The sequence below is a fragment of the Humulus lupulus genome, chromosome 5 (assembly GCF_963169125.1).
Source record: "Humulus lupulus chromosome 5, drHumLupu1.1, whole genome shotgun sequence".
Taxonomy (NCBI): Eukaryota; Viridiplantae; Streptophyta; class Magnoliopsida; order Rosales; family Cannabaceae; genus Humulus; species Humulus lupulus.
The window spans coordinates 204,509,352-204,530,953 of NC_084797.1; the positions used below are offsets into that span (position 1 = coordinate 204,509,352).

The 21,602-nt window shown below is 36.5% G+C and overlaps 1 protein-coding gene across 1 annotated transcript; it reads left to right on the forward strand.

The window, feature by feature from the left end:
• Positions 1 to 1,088: 1,088 nt before the first annotated feature.
• LOC133778069 (uncharacterized) lies at positions 1,089 to 11,932 on the forward strand. The gene is made up of 4 exons (XM_062217891.1): positions 1,089 to 2,194; positions 2,555 to 2,704; positions 9,256 to 9,441; positions 11,626 to 11,932. Exons 1-4 carry the CDS (start codon positions 1,172 to 1,174, stop codon positions 11,704 to 11,706), a joined length of 1,440 nt encoding a protein of 479 aa, XP_062073875.1. The 5' UTR covers positions 1,089 to 1,171; the 3' UTR covers positions 11,707 to 11,932.
• Positions 11,933 to 21,602: the final 9,670 nt, after the last annotated feature.

Here is a 21,602-nt window from a genome sequence, read left to right on the forward strand (position 1 = left end):
GCAACCCTAGTCCACGAGTCTGTAGTATTAGAGTTTTTGAAGCTTGAGATGACAAGTTTCAATGGGGGTTTCTCAGGCAGCGTATATATTGCTCTGAGTACAAAAGTTGTGAGCCCTTTTTTAATGGTATCTTGGCCTTATTTATAAGGGCTGGAGCTCAAAAAATATTTCCCAATTATTTGGGGAGTTAATTGTTATTTAACCCCTCTGAATGTTATAATAAAGACTGTGGACCCATACGTATCACAGGGGCCAAATTCGTAGGATGCAGCCCATCAACTTTACAGGAGGCACACTTCTGACACTGTCAGGGTGCGGCTGCACATTTTCCCGTGTCAGGTGGCATTGTAGGAAGTACCAATTGTCGAGTGTACGAACTCGATGCCACTACTCGAGGCACCAAAAAAGCTGTCAGACAATCTTGTGGTGGCCTAAGGCTACAATGATGGACAACTGGTGCTCTCTAGGCTCGAGGACAAAGCTCCTAGACCTGGAGGACTATCGGATCAAGAAGACAGGAAAATCTCTAGTGTGGTCCTCGGAACGTGGCCTCACTTGGAGAGATTCACGCCTAAAATAGGGAACTTGGCTTGTTGGGAGAATACTGCCCTCTGAGGAGTTTTGGGCGAGCTTTATAGAGCTTCACTATCCTCACGAGGAGTCTAATTACTTCTTTAATGACTGCCACATGTCCAATGATGAAATCACGGACAACATCTTGTATTGTGATTTTTTTTATTCAATTTCTAGTTTTTATTTTATTATTTGATGTTTGATTTTGAGTTTATGTTTTTGAATTTTGTGTTTGAAGCAATAAGAAAGAATTACAGAAATTTTTAATTATTTTTTTATTTTTTATTTTTTTAATTATTCAGTAACACTTTGTTTTTTTTTTTAAATTATTCAAATGGTTAACCATAATTAAATAATTAATTCCATATTTTAACGTGTTTTTAATAAATAAGATATAAGGTTTACTTTTATCCTAAAAACACATGGGTCTAAAAATAAAATTTTAAAATAGAGATCCAAAACTAAAAATTTATAGTAGTTTTAGATTCACTCCACATTTTCTCAAAAAAAAAAAAAAAACACACACACACACATTGAAAACCCCTAAACCCATAGTAGGAGTACTAGTAGTCGTACTTACTGGTTTCTCAATGCCAAAATGAGAAGAAGCTCTAGTATCGGAAGAAATCTCCCGTACTCCATAAACCTATCCAATGCCACCGCCAAACAAACCCTAATCCCCTACTGTACTTCCTCCGCCGGCGGCGATGGCGGGGATGGACGAGGACGAGGCCGGGGCAGCTTTCCTCGGTTTGACTTCACCGCACCGCGAGCTCCGGGCCAGCCACAGACCGATGTCTCCAAACCCGATCCTGACGAATCTCCGTCGCCTTTAGGCCATGGCCATGGCCGTGGCAAACCCGTCGCTTCATCCCCAATTCTCCCGTCCTACTCCTCTTTCGTTTCCTCGTTCAAGCCTCCTTCTGCGGCGGCCCGGGGCGCACCTTCCGATCCAATTCCGGCCCCACCCGGCGCCGAACAAACGTCTCCGGAGGAGGTCAAGGTAACCGAACCCAAGAAACCCATTTTTTTCAGAAGGGAGGATGTTCTGGACTCTGTGCAATCTAATGTCCTAGATGGCGACGTTTCGGACGCGGGGAAGAATCGTCTCCCAGATAATATCGCATCGATGCTGACCGGTGCAGGTAGGGGACAAATAAGAAGGCAACCGTCGGGCCCAGAGATACAAACTAAGGAAGTGAACCGGCATATTCAGCCCCCCAAGGCTCAGGGTCCGGCAACTGAAAGACGAGCAGAACTGAAAATGAGTCCGGAGCAGGCAGTGAAGCATGCATTGGGGGTGTTGGCGCGGGATTCGGACGGTGTCGATGTTGGAGAAGGTGGAAGAGGTGGAGGTAGAGGGATGAGAGGAAGAGGCAGCCGGGGCCGAGGAAGAGGGACCGGAAGAGGGAGGGGTAGGTTTGAGGATTCGGAGGACGAGAACGAGAAGGCGTTGTTCGGTGACGGTGCTGAAGCGGAGAACATGGCAGAGAAGTTGGCCGAGAAGTTTGGAACTGAAGTTATGAGCAAATTTACTGAAGGATTTGAAGAGATGGGTGATAGGGTACTACCTTCTCCGATTGATGACGCCTATCTGGATGCTCTAGACGTGAATTATAAGGTACGAAGTTGGGCTAAATGATGATGCATTGGCTTTATTTGTTTAATGTTTTAGTGTAGGTGATGTTCCTTGATATGTTTAGATTCGTTTAAAACTTAAAGAATACTATGCTAAGTTCTGAGATAAGAACTGCAATTACCTCTGTTAAGCTTAAGTCTTTTTCTAGTTTAGGATAGAACGATGATATGATAGTAGTAAGCTTATGAACTGAACTGAACTGTTTAATAAGGTTTAGGATTTCTAGGCAATTCTTGTGTCATTTGATAATTTCTGAGTAACTTGAATTTTTTTGGGTCGAACAGGGTTCATTACAATTTAATCAGTTTTTGGCTTTACTTGTGTTTGTTTAATGGATTGCAGATAGAGTTTGAACCAGAGTATATGATGGGAGATTTTGAGAATAACCCAGACATAGACGAGAAGCCACCTATTTCTCTTCGAGATGCACTCGAGAAGGCGAAACCGTTCTTGATGGCTTACGAGGGAATTGAAAGCCAAGAAGAGTGGGAGGTAGAGTTGATATTTCATTTTTTTACATAAATGGCTTTTGGTAATGATGCAATGGCACCCTGGTCTCTTTTACGTTTTTTTCATGAACTCATGGTGGAGTATCAATTTGCTTTAGACTATAGTAGTTTGTGTTTGTTATGTTAGATATTTATGTCCAGTGCAAGAAAAAATTCAGTCTTGAAAATGTGATATTTGTTTGCTTGAGTTTGAGTCCCGTCCTCCTTGCCTTTCTTCACTGGTTTGCTGATAGGATTTTCTGGGCAATAGAGTTACAGTAAACACAAAGCATAGAGAAAAGAGGTAGAAATTGAATTAGGCCATCCCAGGTTGTTTGAGAGCCTGGCCTCTCCAGTTAAAAGTCTAAACCACCAAATTATCAGGTACCTTTCTCTCTACCCCTACCCCACACAAATCTTTATTTCCCTGTAAGTTGATGTGAAAATGGTGAGGGAAAAACACCTTTCTTGTTGTATATTTTCTTTTTTTGTTTTAAAGATTTACAACCTAGGGATATATATATATATATATATAGATAGGCTATACAAGACTTAAACTATTAATTACAAAATGAGAAACGTCTGAAGAATAGGAACTGATTATTATTCCTATCGAACTCAAAGATCAAACTTTAAGATCTTTAATTTCCTAACGGTCAACACTCCCCCTCAAGCTAGACTTTAGATATTGATGAGTCCCAGCTTGTTTACTAGGAAATCAAATACTTGATCGGATAGCCCCTTTGTGAGAATATCAGCTAGCTGTTGATTAGCATGTACGTATCTAATGTTGATAATTCCTTCGTCAATCTTTTCTTTAATAAAGTGATGGTCAACTTCCACGTGTTTAGTTCTATCACGATGTATAGGGTTATATGCAATGCAAATGGTAGATTGGTTGTCACAGTAGAACTGAATAGGGACTTCATATTCAATCTTTAATTCCTCTAGTAGATGTTTGATCCATATTGCTTCACACTCCATGGGCCATGACTCTATATTCAGCTTCTGCACTGCTTCTCGCAACTAATGTTTGCTTTTTGCTCCTCCATGTTACCACATTTCCCCATATCATTGTGCAATATCCAGATGTAGACTTCCTATCATCAACTGAACTAGCCCAGTGTGCATCTGTAAAAACCTCAACCTTTCTTTCAGTAGTCTTCCTAAAGAAAAGACCCTTTTCAGGTGTTTGTTTGAGATACCTCAAAATTCTATATACTGCATTGAGATGTCCCTGACACGGATCATGCATATATTGACACAGATCATGCATATATTGACTGACTATACTTACTGCAAAGGCAATGTCAAGTCTAATATGTGAGAGTTAGATGAGTTTTCCTACCAATTGTTGATACCTTCCTTTGTTAACTGGCCTTCCTTCAAACATTTTCTTTTTGTCTTCGAGCTCGATTGGAGTTTTGCTGCGCCTGCCTCTGAGCATGCTTGTCTCCTTTAGTATGTCTAGAGTGTATTTTCTTTGGGACACAGAAATACCTCTTTTGCTTCTAGCGAATTCTATACCCAGAAAATACTTGAGAGTGCCGAGATCTTTGACTTTGAACTCCTTTGCCAACATTTTTTTTATTGAATTTATCTCTTCAGTGTGATTACCAGTGATAATTATGTTATCAACACACACAATCAATACTGCCATTTTTCAAATTTCTGACTGCTTAACGAAGAGTGTGATCAGTCTGACCTTGATTGTATCCGAGTCCTTTTACAACTTTCAAGAACCGATTAAACCATGCTCGAGGAGATTGTTTCAAGCCATAGAGTGATTTGTTCAGCTTGCAGTGTTTGTCTTGAGAGATTCTTCAAATCCCGGGGGCCGACTCATATACACTTCCTCTTCAAGTTCCCCATTCAAGAAAGCATTATTTACATCGAGTTGATGCAACTCTCAATCCAAGTTAACTGCTAACGAGAATAGAACTCTGATAGTGTTGAGTTTGGCAATTGGAGCGAACGTTTCTGTGTAGTTAATTCTGTAGGTTTGAGTAAAACTCTTGGCAACTAACCGAGCTTTGTAACTCTCAATAGATGAGATCCATTTGCATTGTATTTAACTGTGAACACCCATTTGCACCCTATTACCTTCTTGTTTGATGGTAGCTCCACTAATTTCCAAGTTTCATTCTGTTTAAGGGCTCTAATCTCTTCAATAGCTGCTGCTTTCCATTGGGGAGAATCAATAGCTTCTTCAATATTCCTGGGAATCACAACATCTGATAGACTAGAGGTAAACGCTTTAAATGGAGATGATAATTTTGAACAAGAAATGAATTTTGAAATGGGGTGTTGGGTGCATGATCTAGTTCCTTTCCTCAATGCAATAGGGATATCTAGATCTGATTGTTTGTTTGATGGAAAAATACCTGGATCTTTTGAGGGAAGTGGTTCTATCACCGGCTTGGATGCTTGACTGTGCTGGGGATTCGTAACCTGTTTATTTCTCGTGGAATATACTCGAATCTCTTTGTGTATGTTTTGGTATTGAGGATGACCTACTGGTTCAGTGATTTTATGAGTGGTTGTCTGAGGAGAGATTGGTGGATATTCTGGTTCAGGAGAGACTGTTGGAATATCTGGTTTAGAAGAAAGTGGAGTGGAGGAAGAAAATGGAACAGGAGTGGATAAGGGTAATTCTAACTCCCACGACCACTGAGCTTCTTGTTGGTGATGGTTGGACTCCCCCTGGAGCGATGTGGGAGTGAAGTAAGGAGTATCCTCGAAAAAGGTGACGTCACATGAGATAAATGATCTTTTTGTGATGGGACAATAACACCGATAACCTTTTTTTGGTAGGAGAGTAACCAAAAAATATTGTCCTAATGACTCTAGGATCAAATTTACTCCGGTGGTGGGAGTGAACATGTACAAAAGCAGTACAACCAAATACTTTAGCTGATAGAGTATTTGTAGAGATAGAGATTTGAGGAATTAGTGATTGGAGAACAAAATATGGTGTTTTGAACTGATGGGGGCGACTAGGGAGACGATTAATGAGGTAACCAGCGATAAGGACAGCGTCGCCCCAAAGGTATTTAGGAATATGCATAGTGAACATAAGAGCACGAACAACTTCTAAGAGATGATTTTTGCGTTCAGCAACTCCATTCTGTTGCGGAGTATCAACACACGAGCTTTGATGAATAATCCAATTTTGAAGAAGATAGGGATCGAGAGTGGTATTGAAATACTCAGTACCATTGTCGGTACGAAGTATTCTTATTGACGTTTAGTACTGTGTTTGGATCATATGATGAAAGTTCTGAAAGACTTGGCATGTTTCAAATTTACTTTTAAGGAGATAGACCCAAGTGAGACGTGTGTGATCATCGATAAAAGAGATAAACCATCGCTTACCATGAGAAGTATTGACCTTGGAAGGTCCCCATATGTCACTATGAATAAGAGAGAATGTGTTGGAAGGTGTATATATTTTGTGAGGGAACGAAGCACGTGTATGCTTGGCAAATTGACAAATATCACAATAACAAAAAAAGATGGAAATAAATATTTTAAATATAAAAAACTTGGATGTCCAAGTCGACAATGCCACAACATAATTGTTTTTGAGTCTGAATGTGAAACAGAGTTTGAAACAAAAGATGAACAAGAATTAGAAATAGAATTTGAACCCAAATGCAATAGAGAAGAAGACTCTTTGACAGGTTGTTGTCTTTCAAAGAAATAAAATCTGTCACGAATCCTAGCGCTGCCAATCATCCTCCCTGATGATAGATCGTGAAATTGACAAGAATTGGACACGAATTTACCAAAGCAATGATTATCACTAGTTAATTTGCGGGTAGAGATTAAATTGCATTGCAAAGAAGGAACATAAAGAACTGATTTAAGAATGAGATCAGCAGATAGTTTAATAGTGCCTATTCCAACAATAAGAGAATGGGTGTCATTTGCAATTGTGATGCTAGATTTAGTGGAACAGGGAAAATAAGTATCAAACAAATATGGTAAATCTGTCATGTGATTAGTGGCGCTTGAATCGATGATCCATGGTGTGTTGGAAGTGGAAGAAAAATTACCAGAGTGTGCAACAAAGGCATTATGAGTCTTAGGACCGGAAGTGGGTTTCATGGATGATTGACTCAAAAGAGTGCATAAGTGGGCAAGTTGTTCCTTACTGAACGGAGGGGCAACAACACTATTTTGATCAGTGCTACTCTCAGTCTGAGTTTGGTATGCCTTTCTCTCATGTTGGCAGCGAGGAGTCCAATTGGGTGGTTTACCATGGATTACCCAACGAGTGGATTGAGTATGATCGTGACGTTAGCAGTGATCACACCACGGTCGATCACCCTTACGATTAGGTCGAGGGTCAGGAATGAATTTTCCATGTGGTGGTGGACTGGATTTTGAAACGAGAGTTGAACTTTCAATGGGCTGTAGTTCAGGAGTAGTGAGCATGACACAACGACGTGCTTCTTCACGTCTAACCTCAGTGAATGCTTCTTCAATATCAGGAAATGGGGCACGACCCACCAAACGACCTCTGACTTCATCAAGATTACTGATTAACCCTGTAAGAAAATAAAAAACTCGTTCTTTCTCTAACTATTGCCGTTGGATCGTAGTGCAATTAGCACATAGGGGTGTATTGTCAAGGTACAGATCGAGCTCCTGCCACAAGTCTTGTAAGTTAGAAAAATACTGGGTAACAGTTTGATTACCATGCTTGATTTCTTTGAGCTTGGTACGGATTTCGAAAATCTGAGAAGCGTTACCGAGATCAGAATACATTTTCCTGGCAGCGTCCTACACCTTAGCAATCTTAAAGAATAAATGTCTGCGACTAATTTTTGAGTCAATTGAATTTTCAGCTTGCCCTACCTTGTATGTAGGATCATTGACAGGTGGTGCTGAGAGATCACCAGTGATATATCCTAGCTTACCACGACCACATATAACAAGTTTGACAGATTGGGCCCATTGTAAGTAATTTTTTCCATCTAGTTTCTGAGCTGTAATATTAAGGGAACCACTATCTTGGTTATAAATGGAGCTCATAGACCCACTGGGCAAAGTTCGGGCTAAGTTAGGGTTATTTGAGTGAGGCCCAATACTTTCAGAGATGGGCCCAATAGTTTGAGATGATATGTCCTCACTGCTCGACATATTCTAGGATTCCTAAGACTGCCGAGATGCTTTAGGGCTACTGAAAGGCCAAGAACCTCTGGGCTCCGTACGATGGGAGAGGACGCCGTGTGATTGCTGGGCTCCGTGCGACTGCTGGGCTCCGAGACTTGTGCGACTGCTGGGATGCTGTGCGACTGCCGAGAGGGCCTAGACGGAAGACAACGGCTGTGAGCTACTCCTAGAACTACCGTGCGACTGCTGAAGAGAGCTAAAGTGTCGGAAGAGAACAGATGCTACCGATGCCGGAGAAGACAACCGGAGTTGGATAGAAAATAGATTGCCGAGAAGAGAAGAAGCCTTATGGCTCTGATACCATCAGAAAATAGTGAGGGAAAAACACCTTTCTTGTATATATATTTTTTTTCTATTTTATAGATTTACAACCTAGGGATATATATATAGGCTATACAAGACTTAAACTATTAATTACAAAGCGAGAAACGTTTGAAGAATAGGAACCGACTCCTATTCCTATAGAACTCAAAGATCAAACTTGAAGATCTTTAATTTCCTAACTGTCAACAGTTGACAGAACCAGAGAAAATTATTCAAGGGGGCTAATTGTGTATAAAAATAATTTGGGGGCTTTATTACTATTTTTCTTAAACTTCTACATTGAAATAATTTTTTTTGACTTATTTAATATAAAAATACGAAGGGAACAAAAATTTAGGGGGCTCTCCCTAATTAGCTCTGACACTGCCTGTAACAGAATACTGCACCACATAGATTCCCACTCCGCATTCATCCAATCAGATGCCACGCTGCAACCCTTTAGTTTATATAGAAAATCTTGTCCTACTTCTATAATGTTTAAGATTTCGTCATTTAATTTGCTGTGGACACACTCAATAAGAGAGACTATACATTCGGCTTTGTAGAGATAGTTTTCTTGTAGTTTTATCTCTCTTTGTTTTCTCATTTTTCTTTTGTAATTAATATGTTAGCAAAGTTTTTGTAGTTAGAATCACAGGAAAAACTTCAGTGAATTTTATGTTCCTTCTTCAAGCGCATGAAAATTTACATGATATATTTCTGTAATTAAGTAACTAAAATTTCTATATCATTTTAATTTACTATTTTATGTTCGTCCTTTCTGTTGCGAATTTCGATAATAGTTTTAGTTGTATGTACCTGATCATTTTTAGTCTGTTGTTTTGATGTGAGAATAAAAAATTGATTAAAAGAAAGTTACCTGAACAATGTATCCATGAACAGCTTAGTTTCACTATGAAATTAAACTTTTGTTTTTATTTTCTTGTTTAACTACTGGATTTTTATTAATATGTGGTGAGTAGAAAGAAAAAATGAAAAAAAAAGGCATAGCTAAGTTAGGTTGTTTTGTCCATGTCTCTTCTGACCATATTTTTCCGTTCATTTTATTAGGAAATCATGAAAGAGACAATGGAGAGAGTACCATTGTTGAAGGAGATTGTTGATTACTACAGTGGACCGAATAGGGTTACTGCAAAGAAACAACAAGAAGAATTAGAACGCGTTGCTAAAACTCTTCCTGTAAGGGCTCCTGATTCTGTAAAGCAATTCACTGATCGTGCAGTACTTTCACTCCAGGTTAGCTTTGCTCTTTTTTCTTTTTTTTTTCCCTTCATTTAGTATTATTTCCAAATTCAGATACTTTTGCATTGTGGGTGAATAATATTTTCATTTTGTCTTTTCTTCTCACCTGTCGTCTAATTAAGTCTTCATATTTCATAATATATCATGTAATGTTGCTTATTATGCCATTGGAATGGGGTTATAATGCACAGTAAAAAAAAATTATTATTATTCTTAATCTGCGCCAAGGATGGAACTGAATTTTGGCATTGAGTATCACTCTCTAAAGATTCGAACCTGCTGATATATTTTTTTCGATACACTTTAAGATGTCCTGTGTGATGTGTAAATCAATTAGGCTCTGTTTTAGGAGTATAATTGGTGGTATTCTGGGAATGTGATGAACTTTTCATGAAAAGTTGATGTGACATTGTTATAGTTGCTTTTGGGGATAATTTGAAAGTACTATTGCATAGAATTTTTTATTATATAAGAATGTAATGAAGCTTTTGAAATGAGGGTTTGAGGGCTGATGATGGTCATTCTGTATGGCTAAGGTAGATCAGAATTCAGGTGTTTGGGAGTAGGGACATTCCAAGAATGAAAACTTCCAATTAAGATTTTGTTATGCATCACTGATGTAGAATGGGGAGCGAAGAGAGGAGAGTAGAGGCAGAAAGTGGAAGAACATATATACATTTTAGAACGAGTCAGGAAGATAATAGGAAACTAATCTATTTAAAACATACTAAAACTCCACTTGCTCAAAATTAAATAAAATAATAATGATTGTTCTGAATATCATATTTTAATTAACAATTGAATCCTAATTATAATAGGACCTGCCAGTAATTCACAGAAGCACAAACACTACCAGAGTAATAACAGTAATAAACCAATGAAACAGTAAACCAGCAAAGAACAACCAGAAGCTTTCTTGAATAAAAATGGAAATGAGTTCATATACAAAAGGATAGAGAAATCTCCATGATGCCTAGAATTCTCTTAATTCTTGCATAACAGAATAATAGCTTCCTTTTCCCACTAATAGGCTAACACTTGCCCAAATTACCCCTCTAACCAATTAACATTTTATCCACTACAAAATGACTCGGCCTACCCCTGGTTCGTGTACCCGGTTCCCCTCCTAGTATAGGTGAACCGAATGATAGGCTTATCGGGCCTATCAAATTATCACTATCTTATTCCACACCATTCACCTCTTGGAGTCTAGTATTTTTTGGTATAAGATTCTTTTCAGTATTCTAAAAATTAGGTCCGGCTACCAATTTAACTAAGTTTCAGTTGTTTTTCTTTCTTTTAATAACTGATTCTATAGTAAAGCTGAATTTTTTCTTTATGGAAACTATTTGGTCAAAACTAGTTTGAGTCCCTAGATTTTTTTTAATTTCTAATTTGCGCATTCACTGGCTTTGACATGAATTTTATGCTTTTAGTGATATGGGTGTGGGCTTTTGATATACTACTATATTTTTTATGCAGTAGAGTTTACCATTTTCATTGCTATTTTGAAATGACTATAGTACTCAAAAAGAAATAATAGAAAAAATGTGAATGAAATAATTGCCGTGCTATTACCAGATTTAAATCCTTCCCCTTCCCCCTCTTCCCACACACATCTTACGTATCACATTTTCTTTTGTTGGAGTATTTGGGTTGTAATTTTCTCAGGTTGGTTGCAATGAATCTTGATGGTGTAAAAAGAAAATGAATCTTCTACTATTTTCTGGAGTTTGGACCGTTTGATCCCAATTTTCAATAATTGCATGTCCCATTTACAAATGGGACGATCCCAAACATATTTGCATGTCTCATTGATTGACTTGGAGTTCCCAAGCATATTTGCATGCCTCAATGATAGACTTGGGGTTCCCAAATATACATGGGATTAATTGTGAACACAAATGCACAAGTAAGCAAAAAGCTTCCTCATTAGTGTCCAATTGGTTGAGAAGAGTACTAGCCAAATAAAGCTTGTATCCTCCTTGTGGATTATACATGGTGTATGAAGTGCTCTTGTGTTCTTTTCTTAATTCCTTCTGTACTTGAATTATTTATTTTTTACATTGTTGGAGTATTTTATGCTGTAATATTTTTTTCTTGCTAAAAGGCTTTCTTGTCCCAGTTTCTTTTAAATGGATCTAAATTTTTGTGTACAATTACTTGTTTGACCTGTAGAGCAACCCTGGCTGGGGATTTGACAAGAAATGTCAGTTTATGGATAAGTTGGTGTGGCGGATGTCGCAGCAGTACAAGTAAGCTAAAAAGTACTCATTTTATGGCAGATTTTACATGCTGAACCTGAACCGATTACAGGGATGGTTTGACCGTCTTAATAGGTAAATTTTGTGCTCAGTTAATGCGTTCAACTTATATTTTTTTCAAAAGAATTTCTTGTCAAACTATATTGCATTGTGGCACACAGGAAATGGAAATTTTCTTAATTTTTTATAATAATAATTTTGATAATGTATTCGACATGGCATTTTTGGTAAGAGGAGTAGGCTTACAGTTTCTTGGTTTTCTGGCTTGAGGTTGACAATATGGTTTTTTTTCCTTGATCTTTATACCAAATAACTGGAATAATATTTTGTCATTGTTCTTTTAGTGGGTAGGACAATATCATAGTTTGGAATTTATGATTAATCAATTTATGTGTGCCAGAATTAAAAACAAGTTTCATGGCAACTTAATTATATCTCATGAATCAACTTCTCAGAATATGAGAAAATATATATGAATTTGTGATTTGCTCACAGAAAAATAATATCAATAATTAATGGGAAAAGAGTCGAAGCAGTACTCAAGGGCCCCAGACTGGTCCAACCTAAATACTCTGATCAGATGAAGCCATATACTTTTTATGCAACGGTGTTATGTATCGCTATTGAAATATATTTTTTTCATTTTTTTAATGTCAATCTAAAAATTTGTATTGTTTGGTAATTTATAACACCGACGTGAACATTGACGTGGAGGAGCTCATCATCATCATCTTAAAGATTCGTCATTCTCGTAGCCTGCAACTCTCCGATCACAGTACAAGCTTCGTCAATTTTACATTCTCTTCATAATATATTTATCTCACAAACTTAGTAATTTCTTTATTTGTAACAAAATAATAATTCAGGCGCTCATACATACTAATATTAACAAAAAAGCCCCCCACATTAGAATGGCTAGCACTTTCTCTGTTTTTAGCCATGAAGGCAGAAAACTTATTTAATGGGGGCCAAAACGTCAAAAAATAAAAATTTGGGCAACTATGTAATTTTTTTTTAAAAAATAAGAAAGTATTTATTTATAAAAAAATGAGGGAGGTCAAGGCCCTCTTTGTACACAAGTGGTTCCGTCCTAAACTTTTTTTTTTTATTGAAAAAAATTCAAGAATGGTGGAGGGATAGTTTCCATTCAAGAAAGTTTTTGTTAGTTAAAGGACATGCAAATTCGAAACATGAGCTGCTAAATAATGCAACCAGCATGAGAAAACACTACCCCAAAAAATTAGACAAAAATGCTCACAAAACAAACAAAAAAGAAGTTCAAGAACTAGAGTTTAGATAATCCCATCAGCAAGGAGCTGCCGAGTGATTGTCTTATAAATCTCTTAAAAAAATATTGATAAACTAACAAACTAAATAAATCTATATAAAATAAATAAATTAAATTATAAAAATAACTTAGTCTTCTAACTGTGAGGAATATCCTCTCAATTAAAATAAAATAATTTAAAGGAATTTTTAAAATTATGGATTTTATGCCATCAACGTGCAAAAATATGGAAATTATATTTTTCTTAATCTGTATGGGAAAATTTATTAAAGAAAAAATTAAGTATGGCAAACACAATTAGTAGCTAACTAAAATATGGAAGTTAAATTTAAACCAAAACACATCAGCCAGCACAGGGGCACTATTGTAAAATTAGCTTCCACTCTTCTCTCTCTCAAACCCCAACAACACAAATCCTTTCTCTCTCCAAACCCATCCACATAAACCCATTCTCTCTCCAAAACCCTGCCGCACCATCCCCTCCAGCTCCGCCCAGCGCAATCCACTCCAGCTCCAACGACCCCAACTGCGACCTCATCCAACACCTGTAACCCTCCATTCGAGAGCCCCAACCATTCGAGACCCCATCTCCGTCCAAGTCCCACCATCTGAACCCTAGTGCGAATACACACCTCCTCTGCAGTGTAACTCAAAGCCCATCCCCACGACAACCCACAACTAGACGCGAACCACCATCCTCATCTCCATCTTCGTCGCCGATCCCGACATCCAACGCCATCCGTCTACAACCCGACCTCGAACCCAGCACTCCAAGCCGAGAACCAAGAACTCGAAAGCTCACACCTTAGCCTCATCGCACCCAAGCGAGTCCCAGCCTCGACTGTCGGCCCAATTTCAGATTTGATTTTTTTTTCAGATTTGATTTTTTTTTTTCTATTTTTGTAGTGATGCAAGGAGGTGGTCGGAGTGGAGAGTCAACAATGAGAGGCAAGCGACGACTAGGGTTCTTGATGAGGGAAGAGAAGAAGATGGGAGAGAGAGAAAGGGGGTGGATCTGTTTTTTTTCTTTCTATCTTCAGGTCTGTGGTAACTAGTTACCTTCCCGTTCTTTATGCGTATATTTCTGGGGGTAACTGGTTACCTTCCTGTACTTTGTGTGTATATATCTATGGGTAACTGGTTACCTTTACGTTCTAATGTGTGTGTATATTTATGGGTTCTTCATGGTAATTGGTTACCTATATTACTAAAATCATAGTTACTTCTTCATCCTTTTTTTTTAATGAAGTGTTCTTCCCCTTTTTCCTTCAACTTTGATGTTTTTTTTTTCATATTTAATATGAGTAACCCGTCACCCCTGTTATGATAACTGGTTACCCCTCTTGGTACATGTTATTTAACCTAGCTATAGGATTTTATTTTTACATAAATGTCAAAGATCAATCAAGTAACTGGTTACCTTACCCAAGATTTGAAAAAAGAAATGTACAATCTAAACAAAATTAAGATAATGTTTATAATAAATAAAAATAATAATAAACACAATTCATATTACAAAAAAAAAAAGAAAAACGCAAAACAACCAAAGAAAAATTTAATATAAAATTAGTAATATAAAAAAATAAGCTAAAAAAATAATAATCAAATTACAAACATACACTTCCAAATTAATAAAACTTGAATAAGAGTAAAACTATGGCATAAACAAACTTTTATACAAAAATATGGGAAAATAAACCCATAAAAGTGAAAATTCTTAAAAAAAAAAAGCCATAGATTAGTTTTTTTTTGTTTGAAAAAATACATATTTTTGCACACCTTATTAAAAATCCCATATAAAATGTAATTTCCTCTAAAAAGAGGAATATAAAAATAGGGAAGTTTGCAAAAATACTTAAGATTTAAAAAAAAAATACTAAAAATACGGAATATGTAAAAAATTACAAAAATACGGAAGGGCATAATCGAAAATACATATTTTTTTAAAACAAAGTTTACAAGGTTGTAACCATATGTTACAATTTTGTAAATAACATTTACAGACTAAATAAAAAATTGTAACAAGCAGTGACATAATTGTTGCAAATTGTTATCCCTATTTTTGTAAATTTTGTAAAATTCAGTATTTTTCAAAACAATTGGAAATTTACAATGCTATGTGTAATTTTTTTCATAAAAATAAGTATTAATAAAAAGATCTTTTTGTAACCACTATAACTTAACAATATAGTCTAATTTAGATAAGACTTGATTTTAGTGTATTACATGAAAAAATTTCCAAAAGGAAAAAAGACTAATATATTATTGGGAAATTCTTGTGTGTTGTCGATGAAAACGCCATTAAGGTGGAGTTGTTTTCATTGTATTTCATTAAAGCTCGGACACTCAAGGGAGAATGCACTGTACTCTTCAACCAGGTGTAGGTGTACGTTACACACGCGAGTGGAGAGAGAGTGAAGATGGGACATGATAGTGTGGGTCAAAGGTGCATAGGAGGATTAGTTTCTTGATTCAAAATGCCTTTAGTATACTGGCATTTTCAAAAGATAATGTGGCATATTGGAACACTGACACATGGGGTATATAAGATTAAGGTTCCAAGTGTCATTTGGTGGGAAGATATGAATTTGGTTGTTTGGACTCACATTTTTAATGGATAGTTGGGTGAAAATATTTTTGACTCACATTTTTAAAGGAATAGTTAGGTGAAAATATTTGACAAATATTAAAAAAAATACGAGAAGATATGGAAAAATTGAAAAAGTAAACAAAAAAACGATGAAAATGTGAGTGAACCTCTTAACCAATGTTGTAGATGAAGAAGAACTCCAGTGGTGGTATGTTTTTTTGTGAGGAACTTTAGCAGAAGGCCTTGCAGAGAGAATCGATTCTTTTGTGTTGAGTCGGAGGTTTTATTTATTATGTGTTGGTGTAGGTAAACTTTTTGTTTATTTTTGAGTTAAAATTTTGAAAGTGTTATGGGTTGGAAGGTTTTGGATTCATTGGAGTGTATATATTTATGAGTCCACCAAGTCGATATGTTGCAAAAATGGAGGCGGAGCCGGACAGGGATTGTTCAGATTGAGAAATATTATGGTGGTTTCATTTTATTTTTTTATAGGGTGTTGGCTGTGGTAGTATATGCGATGGTCAGAAGAGAGTGTCTTTTGACCTGTTAGGAAATAGTCTGTTGTTGTGTTTCGTTCCTTGCGTTGGAGGAGATAAGAAGCTAAGCAATTATGGATTAAATGTCATTTACTTAATCGGGGATTGTGAAAAGAATCTAAGGTGAGGTATTTGGAAATCGTAGATGGATAAGTTGTGAATTTTTTTTAGACAAATGTTAGTGAATGATAGGAAAATTTCACTGTGAGTTGCTAATATGTTTGAAGTTTTATTTTTATTTCTTCATTGTTGTAGAGAAGTAATATTTCTTAGCGATAGGGTGGTTGCCTAAAGAGAAGATTTTTTGTCACTGGGTGTGAAAAAATTGCTTCGTGCAAGGGTAAGTGATGTTGATATTTTTGTTTATTTTTTTATTTATTGGTGATATTCATTTATTGTTTCAATTTGAATGCAGATACTTAAAAATTTTGTGTATTTGTTGTGGGAGTATGAAGGGCAGTTAGAAGAGAAATTATATTTTTGTTGCGTCAATGTAGTGTACTAAATAAAAAAGAAGATTTTTAATTTGTTTTCAATGTAGAGACATGACTTTGATGACTATGAAAAACTTGGTAACCCCGATGATGACTTATGTGGGGTGGTGAGATATCATGTTGTGAGAAGGTATGTGTTTCGATTCATAAGTGTTTTATTTGTGAGTAGTAGTATTGATTAATTTTGTTGTCTTTGTTGGATTTTGTGAGAGATATTTGTTCCGATTCTTGCAAAACTTGTTTGGTTTTTAGTTGTTGTTGATATTGCTGCGGAAAAGTTTTTGTGTTTGATAATTTGATGAAAGTATATGCTGCTCTTGAGACTGCTATTGTTGACACAATTGTAAGTAATCACCAATTTCTTCATTTCAGATGTCTTTTAGCAAAGGTTAGCATTAGTTGTAAGAATATATAGGGTTATTTTGTAACTATTTTTTCGTTTATGTATATATAAAAGAACTTTGGTTGAAAAATTGACATATAATGCTTACGTTGTTGTAGTTGAGGACTTTAAATGGTTGCACACAAATTGAATAATACATTTATTACAAATTGAATTTACTGCATATTCCTTGTACGGTCTACACTTGTGCATGATCTCTCCATCGTTTATTATGTGACTATGTAATTATTATTTTCCTTCTTACTGTGTACCAAGCATAATCATACTATGCATATAGGACATGCTCTGTTAAGACATATGATATATGAATTTTCAATTACTGTAGGGGTATTTGAATTTATTATAAAATATTGGTCTATTAAGATGTACTAAATATGTCATACTGTTGACTCTATAAATGTAGTTTCTACTGCCTATATTTTAATAACTATAATGGTATACACTCTTATATAGTTCTTTATTATCAACCGACACCATGTAGCCAACGAAATATTTATAATGTGCTTCTACCACCTATACACACATTATTAACTATGAGAGATTGGCAGAAAAAAATTAGAATTTCAATTAATCCAGTTGAATTGGTAAATGAGATCATGGTTGGGAAGGTGTTTGAAAGTTTAAATGAGGCAGAGGACTTTATTACTAGTTATTAAAAAAATGGTAGGATTCGGTGTTTAAAAAGGAGCCATTCGTGGAGGTACAAAGGGAAATTTCTGGTTACAAGAGTCGGTGTGCTCCAGACAAGGAAACCTTCCGACAAAGTGATAAAACAACAACAACGAACAGTGACAAGAGTAAAGAGTTCTTTCACACCCACAACGTGAACTAGTTATTGATGGTCATAAAAAATTCATAACTTCACAAAGATTAATGTCAGGAGGTGATCTATTAAAGACAAAATCTATGAAAGAGGTTGGTATTCGAACCTGTCACATATATTCATATTTCGCTAAGCAATATGGGGGATTTCAAAATCTGACATTTACACAAAAGGACTTGTACAATCGAATTGGAGGGAACAAAAATGTTGACTTATTGTGTACAAATGCATGCTTTGGGGTATTTTGACACAAGGTAGGCCATGACCTTGGTTTCTTTGGAAAATTCTCATATGATGGAAGCTAACGATTATTGAATGTGGTGTGGGAAGACTCTAAATGCAAGGCAGATTATCATATATTCGGCCATGCAATAGCATTTGACAGTACCTATCAGACTAAATGTTACGGGAAGCCCCTCCTTATTTGGGTAGGAGTTAATAATCACTACTAAACATCAGTGCTTAGCTTTGCCTTGCTTTCCAATGACTCCAAGAAATCATACCTGTGGGCAATGAAGGCTTTTCTCCATTGCATGAATGGTGTCCTCCCAAAGATAGTGATGACAAACGAGTGCCCAAAAATAAAATACGCCATCAAGAAAGCAATGCTTGGAGTAGTTCATCGATTGTGCTATTGGCATATTCACAACAACGTCATATCAAACATCAAGGGTTCTCAATTTACAAGACAACTTAACATATTATTTTTTAAATACTTGACAAATGAAGAATTTAAAATGGAGTGGAGGAGATTGGTTAGTAATTTTGGCATGGAGAATAACTCGTGGGTGGCTATACTTATGAGCGTCGAAAACAATGGGTTGAGACATTCTTGAGAGGCAAGTTCTTTTGTGGCATGACAACAACACAAAGATGTAACTACAATTTATTGATGGAAACACACTACAATTTGCTTGTGAATGTAACTACTTCCCAATATATGGGCTTCCTTGTCGTCATATATTGGTTGTAATGAAGTGGATGCATATGAAGTCACTCCCTAAATGTTTGGTGGTGAAATAGTGGACTATTCAGGTCAGGGAAGTTGCTGTATCAATTAGTGAATGTATACATGAGTGTTATTTTGACAAGGATGCAAAAAAAGCTCGTTTTTTTGATTTGTCTCGTCAGTTGAATAACATATCATACATTGCTTTGCATGATGAAGAACTCCATCACCATAAAAAGATAGAGTTGGACGGTCTTCTTGAAAGTTTGCAAGAGCAATTGGCTAGAGAACACAACAAAACACCTCAATCAAATGTCACTCAATTGCACAGACAAAGGAAATATAAGGTCCACAATCCTCCAACAACGAAGAACAAAGGGACTCATCTTCTCGAAGGTACTAGTGGACAAGAATGGAGAAAATGCAGTAACTATAATAGGCTAGGCCACAACAAGACGACATGCAAATATATGAAAAAAAATAAAGATGTCCTTGACGACTCATATGGATCAGATAATATTGATGGGGTTGCTGGTGTGAATTTAAGTGAGGATAACAATAGAATATTTCATGGCTTCCTTGGGTTTGGGTACGAAGGGGACGAAGGATCAAGTGAAGCAATTGACGGAAATAATCTTCATGGACAAGGCCAAAACAATCAAGATTCAGTACAGATGATGAACCACGAAGAACATGTAGCATGGTGGGGTGAACCCTGATGAAGGTTAGCAATCTTATTCACACCTGAAGTTGTTTTCAATTGATTGTCTCTTCTTTTGGTTTCTCTTTTTATCTATAATGACTCCACTGTCACCACTTATGAACTACTTGTTGATGAAACAATATATATGTCATATATTTGATGCCCTTCAATTGTTCATTGCGAACACTACAATGCTTACTTTGCTCAAAAATTCAAATAGACAAAATGTCTACACGTAGGTTTCACATGTGAGATTAATGTTTCATTTTTTAATTTAGGCTAATTTATACATACACATATTCCTTGGTCATTTACGATTTAGGAAACCCAAATATTATTTAAAAAATAATGCTTGAAAGCACCACCATTATAAAATTTGCAACTGGAAAGAAATAACCATTAAATGAACTTAAAAATTGCAATGAAAATGGTCCCACAAAAAGGTCATAAGAGTATAACTATGTCCAACCATACAAGAGAGTATTTACCAAACTAGTTTAGTTTCAAAATTTCCACTACCCGAGTAGTTGTTTGAAATAATTATACATCGTAGTCAGAGTAATATGCCAGATCCTCGTGGAGTGGGTCCCATCACGTCGACTCTTCGTCTTGATCATTGCCAGCTTGAGGGCAGGCCTCGTAGTCTGTGTATGTGGTATCCTATTCCTTTCATGTATAATAGTAGAGATAAAGATCTTACGGATCTGGAGTGTCGGCATATGGGTCTTGAGAATTTTCAAAGTAATTACTCTTTTGCAAAATTATCCCTTCATTGCGATTCATCTTGTATAGTGATGGATATTTTTGCTATAAACTTTCTTTGATTTGGATGGTCTAAATTGTCTCATTCTCCGCAATGTGGAAGGCTTCAAGGGCCTTTGTTATTTTCAAGTGTAGTCAGAAGGGAACGTCTCCCAAGGAGCATCTTCTTCTAGCTTGGGCCATAACTCATGAGGTATAGTTTGGTTTTTCTCAAACAAACTCTTTTGGATGTCCATGTATTCTTGGCCCCCAAGACCACATAGTGATTCTTCTTATGATTTGTAGATTTCAAATGTTGGATTACTAAATATATTCTATTCTTCATCAAGTTTGGCTTTAAGGCTAAGAAAGAGAACACAATAGCAATTCATAACATTTGGGCCTGGTGGGTAGATAAAAGTAGGCCTTTCATTCTGGACCCCTCCATTCAGCTGATAGGAATTTTTTCCATTCTTTTAATGGAGAAAACCAAGAAAAAAAAAATGTCCATTTGGACTTGGTATGCCGGTTTTAACATTTCTTGATCCAAGAATGATTTGAAGACGTGTACAATGCCATGGTTTGTACCTCGACAACTATTGTTAAGACATTGGCCAGATACTAGAAGATGTGGGCTATTGGTTTTGGTGTAAAACTAGCGTCTCTAAGAGGTAGGATTCGAGCAAAGGGATAATTCAGATGGATTCCTAAGTTATTTTGTATGGAAGGTCCGAGTTTGGAAATCAGAAAATTTTGAAGAAATATTGCTTTATGAATTGCTCTTTCTTTTGCTGATTTCTGGGACTTATTAGAAAATATATTTTTTTGCATCCCGGGGAAAAGATTGATTGTTTCTATGAGAAGAGGAGGAAGCCATCATGAGTATCAGTGGGATGGTATGTGATGATTTGTGGGGGATGTTATGGATGATTTTTGGTGAGCACCTTGAGGATAAATTTATAGCAAGGGGTGATTTAGATAAGAAATCAGCCACAATATTATTTTTGTCTTGGAAGTGTTTAATGTCAAAGGAGTAGTTGTCGAACCAGACTGACAGTCTCAAAAGTTGGGCATTTGTTGTCTTTAGACTGATCATTCCTTTTGACACGACAAAGTCTGTTTCCACCAAGAAATGATGGCCAATCAAATGGAATTCAAATTTTTTAATTCCCATCTTATTGCCATTAACTCCTTTAGGGTAATGTAATAATGGAGTTGAGAGTCTTTGAAGTGACCACTCTTGTATCCACATATTCTTCTTTTCCCTGTCTGGTCTTGTTCGAGTAGGACAGCGCCCCAATGCCGATCACTAGCATTTTCTTGCAAGATTCTTTTTCCATCAAAAGGAGTCTGTAAGGGTGGTA

Excerpts from the sequence above, each read along its gene's own strand:
- LOC133778069 (XM_062217891.1), top strand. The coding sequence starts at position 1,172 with ATGAGAAGAAGCTCTAGTATCGGAAGAAATCTCCCGTACTCCATAAAC. Across the intron at positions 2,705-9,255 it reads AAAGCCAAGAAGAGTGGGAG|GAAATCATGAAAGAGACAAT; the intron begins GTAGAGTTGATA and ends TCATTTTATTAG. Across the intron at positions 9,442-11,625 it reads GTGCAGTACTTTCACTCCAG|AGCAACCCTGGCTGGGGATT; the intron begins GTTAGCTTTGCT and ends TTTGACCTGTAG.